Source organism: Eptesicus fuscus, chromosome 9, assembly GCF_027574615.1.
Source record: "Eptesicus fuscus isolate TK198812 chromosome 9, DD_ASM_mEF_20220401, whole genome shotgun sequence".
Lineage (NCBI taxonomy): Eukaryota > Metazoa > Chordata > Mammalia > Chiroptera > Vespertilionidae > Eptesicus > Eptesicus fuscus.
Genome location: NC_072481.1, coordinates 7,215,763 through 7,222,811, shown reverse-complemented (window position 1 = coordinate 7,222,811; position 7,049 = coordinate 7,215,763). Strand labels below are relative to the sequence as shown.

At 51.4% G+C, this 7,049-nt stretch overlaps 1 protein-coding gene across 1 annotated transcript; it reads right to left on the bottom strand.

Moving 5' to 3' along the window:
* Positions 1-2,709: 2,709 nt before the first annotated feature.
* LOC129150193 (PRAME family member 20-like) lies at positions 2,710-6,245 on the bottom strand. Its single transcript, XM_054720689.1, has 4 exons — positions 5,956-6,245; positions 4,768-5,269; positions 4,502-4,608; positions 2,710-3,253 (listed from the first exon to the last, which is right to left on the bottom strand). Exons 1-4 carry the CDS (start codon positions 6,243-6,245, stop codon positions 2,710-2,712), a joined length of 1,443 nt encoding a protein of 480 aa, XP_054576664.1.
* Positions 6,246-7,049: the final 804 nt, after the last annotated feature.

Sequence of the window (7,049 nt, the reverse complement as noted above, 5' to 3'; positions counted from 1 at the left end):
TGCAGAGGAGAAATCAATGAGGGGAAAATAAGACTTATGTAATACATTAAACAATAAAGAATTAAAAATATATATATATGTATATACATATACATATATATACCTATATACATATATATATACATATATATATACATAAAATATCCCCTTGTAGTCTTTAAAATACTAAATTTCCTTTATCATTCTATTTTTAAAATATTTTTATTGATTTCAGGAAGAGGGAGAGGGAGAAAGTGACAGAAACATCAATAATGAGAGAGAATCATTGATTGGCTGCCTCCCAAATGCCCCCACCCCCCACTAGGGATCCAGCCCACAACCCCAGGCTTGTGCCTAACCAGGAATGGAACCTTGACCTCCTGGTTCATAGTTCAATACTCAACTACTGAGCCACACTGGGCATTCATCACTGTAATAGGCAGTGTATATCATTATCATTTGAACAACTCACAACAACAGTATTTCTACTCAAATAGCATCTACATAAAAGCAGATTTTCAAAACACCCCACAACATAGCTCTGCATGCATCACTAGCAGTTCACCTTGTCTGACCAGCAGGTGGCACACGAATCCTGAGGCCTAGCCATTTTTCCTGATAATCACCAGGGATGAATCCACTCTTTTCACTATAAGTCTCCTCCCACCACCCAACTCCCACCCACACCCACACCCCAGGGCTGACTGCTTCAGCTGTTTGGGTGAAGCAGGATCAGGGGGACCCCATGCAGAAGCTGAGTCCCACGGGGCGCCCTGTGCTGGGCTCTCTTCCCTGTCCTCAGGAGGAGAGCATGAGACTGAGGGGGAAGAATGCTGGGGGCTTCTGCTGGGAGGGAAAAGAGGAAAAACCCATGTACTGAGCTCTTCCTCTGCACCAGGCCGGTGCCAAGCCCTCAACGTGCACAATCTCCTTGGATCTACAAGCATCCACTAAGCTGGGTGAGCACCACGATCCTCATTTTACAGGGGAACTGAGGTTCTTGCCTGACGTTCCTCCACCCAAAAGCACCACCCTCATCGTGGACTCTTCATTTCGAGTGCCCTTTCATTAGGGTCACTGTGATGGGTTAATTTTATGTGTCAACTTGACCTGAGGTCGTCAAACATTTGGACCTCATGGACCACCAGTTGGCGACCACTGAACTTGATGGCGCTAAGGGTTGACCAAGTAGTTGGTAAAGGCATTCTGGATGTGAATGGACCAGGTTAGCTTTTAATTCAGCACAGGAGCAAGGAGATCTTACAGTGCAGGTGGGCTTCCTCCAATCTCTTGGGGGCACAATGGAATAGAAAGAGGAAGGAAGGATGATTTTCTCTTCTTTGGTTTTAGCTGATGGTGAACATAGGTTCCTGGATGTCAGGGCATCAAACTCCACCGCGTGCACCAGCTGCCCTTTATTCTCAGGCCTAAGGCCTCACACTGGGGGTTACGCCATGGGCTCCCCAGGTTCTCAGGCCTTTGGACTTGGACTCAGTTACACAATTGGCTTGGTTGGTTCTCTGGCTTGCAGAGGACAGGTATTGGGACTGAAGGCGGGAGCCTATCCATGTTAATCTACCTGCCTCCATGTGTCCCTGTTGCCTATTCCGGGGAACACTGCCTAATACAGTGACCGAGCACAGGGAAGAAGCTCACTCATTTGTGCAGTGTGTCTGCTCCCCTTCCTGAGAGGCTGGTTTCAGAACACGCTCTCTAGTCTTGTTCCATACAGAGATGGTAGGTGTAATGGGCATATGCCAATCCCCCATGGATATGACCTGCCCCCATCCCTGGGTCATATTTTATGTGGTGTAGAAATACTAAGAAAAAGTGTTTTGCTCCTGAATAGCTGTAGTATTTTGCTCAAAGGAATTTGGATGATATTCCTGGCCACAAGCAGGTTACTTCCTCTGCACCAGGCTGACAGGCATGGGCTGGATGGCCAAGGGGCTCGGTGCCTCTGCAGTGTGGACGAGCCCTTCTGGAACTGAGGACACTACCTTGTCTCTGAACCCCTCCTAGCACAAGTCCTGAGATTTGTGGATCCACCTGCAGAACCATAGGGAACACTCACGTCCAGGGTCAGAGCCAGCAGCGGGGTCCCCTTCACTTCAGGGGTTGGTTGACCACTTAGCATGTCCCATTGTATCCACCCATGGAGCAGCCACAAGGAGCTCAGAGATGCCCAGAGAGAAGAAAAGACCTGGATGGAGGGATAAAATGGTGCTGAGCCCTGCAGCCGAATTGCATGCCAGCAGTTCCAGGTTCTGATCATGAGCCCTGCCCACCCTTTTTTTTAAATCAGTAACTGCAGGGTCCTGAGGTGTCCACTGGGGTGATAGGTGAATACAAGCAAGAGGACCAGAAGGTTGCCTTTGAAATTGTCTTTATTTCTGATCATTCCTTTACAGTCATCCACCCCAGGATTCACTCGCACACAAGAAACTCAATCCCAAATTCTTCCCCCTCCCCAAGCAAAGGAGATTCATGTTTCTGATTGTAGGACACTTTGCCTTTGAGGTCCCATGAACTCCCCATCATTTGCCCCTGCAATCCTGCACCCTAGCTGTGTCCCCCCCTTTCCCCATTCACAATGAGCATGAACCTAACACACTGGTGGACCCTGTATAATGCACCCTGGTCCGAGGTTTCCCCTTCCAAAGGCTCAGAAAGAAGCTCAGTTGCACCAACGCAGCAGGGTCATTACAGGGGCACAGCACAGACTCCTAGTCATGAAAATGCCACGTCATAAAACTCCCTGTGGCCACTGTGCTTGGTGGCAAGCAGGATGATCCTGGGCTGTCCTAACTCCCTCAGTATCCCCGTCAGCTCAGCCCGGACCAGGGCAAGTCTCTCCTGGTTGACAGTCTCCTGGATCGTGTAACACTCCAGGGGGACGGGGTACAGCTCTAGCTCTAAGCTGCGCAGCCCGGCTGTGTGACGCAGCAGCTTCTCCACAGTGGCCACAGAGAGGTGGTTCTCAGAGATGGTGATGGAAATCAGCTGGTGGCAGAGGCTCAGGACAGGCAGGATGACTTCGACATGGGAGTCCACCATGGCACACTTATCGAGGTACAGTTCCTGGAGGGTGGGTGCCACTGCCTCCAGCAGAGCTCGGAGGGGCTCAGGACTAAAATCAGCAAAGTTGGCACAATACAATCGCAGGGACTTCAGCTGCCTGAGGTTCGGGGACTGGAACAGGTGTGTCAGGTCTGAATGGGTCAGGCGCTGGAAATGCGTTATGGTGAGTTTATCCAAGGGAGTCTGCAGGCACCTGGGGAGACACAGAGCTGTTAGTTCATGGGGACGGGGGTGGCAGGTAGAGGGGGCCTCCATGTGGGAGAAGACCGATTTGTCCAGGCCCAGGGGTGTCCTGACAATCTGATGAAGGGAAACACCCAGGAAACCCAGACTCCTTTAGACTGGGTCAAGTTCACCACATCTCCAGAGCTTCCTTTCCTCAGCTGCCAAGCAGAGCACTGCCTACTGGAGGGTGCCTGGACATAAGGGAAACTCCGGGAACCTGCTCAGAGAGCCTGTCAGTGTCTAGGTCAAGGTGAGCATCCCTTCATCCTATGACTGGGAGACAAACCCAAGAATGCTGTCAACTTAGGCTTCCTTCTGTCCACTGCTTGGCTCCAGGCACCAGACATCTGGACGACACCAGATTCTAATGCGTAGGGAACTCAAGTGGCCCTACCTGTTTGACTCAGTGGATAAACTTTCCTTTTGGACCCAAGGGTCTCAGGTTTGCTTCACGATCAAGGGCACAGATCTCAATTGAAGGTGCAATGCCCAGCCTGGGTTTGGGGCATGTGCTGAGGGCAACCAATCATGTCTCTCTCACATCGCATTTCTCTCTCTCTCTCTCTCTCTCTCTCTCTCTCTCTCTCTCTCTCTCTCTCTCTCTCTCTCTCTCTCTCCCCTTCCGTTTGACTCTTTAAAAATCAATGGAAAAAAATATCCTCCTTTGAGAATGTAAAGAAAAGGGAGAGAGTTAACCAGAGGAAGATTCTGCAACATCAACTGGCGAGGCCAGTGTGCAGAGGCGATTTCCATCCAAACATACTGCAAACCACTGGTCATTCTAAAATCCTTTCCATTCCCACTCCCTTAGCTGTGGAATCATGCCTTTCCTTTCTACTAATGACCTTCCTGGTACCCAGCACTACCTCTGACAGATGGGGAATCTGAGACAGGCTCTCGTGTGTTCACATGGCTGGTGGGCACAGAGCTTATGTCTGCAAATGCTCCATCTGATGTGGCTTTGCCTCCTCCCAACCCTCTTCCTAAGGCCTCATCACTGGGTGTGTGAATTCTTCCTTAGGGACAGGTGTCCCTAAGGAAGAATTCACACACCCAGGCTTGCTGGGTCCCTCATTGAGCCAGTTCTGTTACCCCTCCTGACAGGCTGATTTTAAAACATGCTTCCTTTGGGTGCTCACAGGATACCACCCTCAAACCACCTAACAACACCACTCCCTTAACATTCTGGGGCTGCATCCACTGTTACACAGCTCACCTGAGCATCTGGTCCAGACGGCCTCGGAGGAAGGAGGGGGAATCCATGTCGAGCTCGCGGAGGTGCTGCAGCCTGAGCATCTGAGAGAGGAATTGGGAAAAGGATCCCTGCTCCTCTGGCTCCTCCTGCTCCTCTTGCTCTTCCTGCTCCTCTTGCTCCTCCTGCTCCTCCCTCTGTCTCTCCTCTTCCTCATCCCATCCCTGCTCCTCTTCCACTTGCTCCTGCTCTTCCTTCTCTGACTCCTCTTCCTCCTCCATCTCCTGCACCTCTTCCTCCAGTTCTTCCTCATCCTCCTCATCATCCTCTTCCTCCTCCTCCTCACTCAACACGTGGATGTGGGAGAGAGAGAGTCTCTGCAGGTTCCTCATCTGACCCAGGTAAAGAGCAAACGTCCCCAGGGTGGGCAGGTCCCAGGTGCAGTTCACCTCCACCTCCTGGATGCAGTCCAGCTGCACCGCATCCAGGACCTTCCTCACCCTCTGGAAGGGCACCTCAGCAATCCTCAGCGTCTTGCAGCACAGGTGTAGCAGCCCTTCCCTCTGCTGGGCCCATTGGATGACGTACATGAAAAACTCATCCCTGTCCCTGTCATTGAAGTTAAGGTCTAGGAACACCTCCACGGGAGCTAAGGGGTGCTCCATGTTGGGGCTGGACCTGTGCACAGTCACTGGTCCCATCAGTGAGCGCTTCAGGGTGCTGTCTCCACACCACATTCTCCAGAAGTCAGCACCCAGGTTCCTTAAATCCAGCACCCGCAGTTTCCACCTCCTGTGGGGAAAGCAGGCCATTAGTCTAGATTCTTTCAGGTCAACAGGGCATTGGCTGACATGCTTTATGGACAGTGTGTCTCAGAGGTTGAGCATCTACCTATGAATTAGGAGGTCACAGTTCAATCCCCAGTCAGGATATGTGCCTGGGTTGCAGGCTCAATGTCTAGATTGTTTGTTTGCATGTGTGTATGCGCATGAGGCCGCCAATCAATGATTCTCTCGTCATTGAGGTTTCTGTCTCTATCCCTCCCTTCTAATTTGAAATAAATAAAGAAATGTTTTTTTAAAATGATCAACAGAAGGAGGGCAGGTCAGAATGAGACTGAGCATCTGAGTTAGGCAACAGCCAGACTCCACCCACACCCTAACCTTAACTTTGATTCTCAAGGTCAGCTTCTCCCTTTCCCTCCTCTTCCCTCTGCTTTGCTCATCTCCTTCCATCCCTCCTGCTCAGCACTTCCTGTACCTTTAACGACTACTGGGAGGAGGCAGGGCACCTTTCGCAGGTGCCTCTGCCCAGTAGGCAGTCCTCCACTCCCCAGTGAGCACGGCAGTGTGCCAGGGCTCGCTGAGCCTCACTGGCACCTTCAGAATCCTCGGGTCCCCCTAAGGTCCTCCACATGCCCTGACCCCCTTTGTCTCCGGGATGCCCAGGACCCTGCCAGGCACCGGGAGCAGCCTTACCTGGGGCGAACCTCCTGGGCAAGCAGAACGTCAAGCCCATCCAACACGGCTTTTAAGACCTTGACCCGAGGCCGCTGCATCAGGCCTCCCAGAGGGAGGACAGGGTAGGGCCAGGCTTGGGCCATCGCCTTCAGGGACTCCTGGTGGCGTCTGCTATGGTAGGCCAGGATGAACAGAGGCGGGAAGAGCTCGGCGGGCAGGTGCTCCAGAGCTGCGATGGCCGAGGCCTGGTCCCTCAGCAGGCGCTTTCCTGCCAGCTCCAGGAGTGTGGGCGGGGTCTGCATGCTCATCCTCAGGTGCTCAGAAAGGAATCCTGCAGAAACGTCTAGGGAACAAGGCATCCTCGTCAGGCCAAGCATTTGCACCCCCATTGTCTCTCTCCCCATCCCTCAGAGGAATCAACTCAGGGCCAATGATCTGTGGCTCGGTGGCCACAGAGCCATAGCTCTCCCCTGCAGGCCCCAGGACAAGCATCTCAGAAGCACCCACATCTTTCATTCTAGTCTGACTAGGAAATGGGTACTCAGGGGCGTAAATGCTGACCCCCAACTTATTGGGCAGAAGAGTTTCAGATCAATCTAGGGACACAAACTAAATATTTAAGATGTCCCAAACTAAAACACCCTACAGTTAACAGTTAAGATGTTTTCACTGGGGCGGCGGAGCCAGAGGGTTTGGGGGTCAGGGAACCAGCTTGTTTAGATATTTAAAAAATAAACTGTAGCCCAGATGCAGGTGGTTGGAATTCAGGCAAACCTACACTTAGAGGCGAAATCAAAGCCTTCAACCTGTTAGTCTGTAAAGAAAGAGAAAGCGCCCTGTCTGGTTTGCTTCATTGGATACCGGTTCAGCCAGTGGACTGAAGGGTCCCGGGTTTGATTTTGGTCAAGGGCAGATGGCCAGGTTGTGGTCCCTATCCCCAGTAGAGGGCTTGAGTAGGTAGCTGATCAATTATTATCTCTCATTGTTGCTGTTTCTATCTCCCTCACCCTTCCTCTCTGAAATCAATAAAATACATTTTAAAAAATAAAGGACGGAAGGAAGGAAGAATATGGAGAACTCTCTGTTCCAGTTCAGGCTTCGTGCCACCATGA

Coding starts and splice junctions, on each gene's coding strand:
- LOC129150193 (XM_054720689.1), bottom strand. CDS start 6,245: ATGAGCATGCAGACCCCGCCCACACTCCTGGAGCTGGCAGGAAAGCGC. Junction 5,270..5,955: donor GCCCAGGAGGTTCGCCCCAG/GTAAGGCTGCTC, acceptor CTTTCCCCACAG/GAGGTGGAAACTGCGGGTGC. Junction 4,609..4,767: donor AGGAAGAACTGGAGGAAGAG/GTGCAGGAGATG, acceptor CCAGAGGAGCAG/GGATCCTTTTCCCAATTCCT.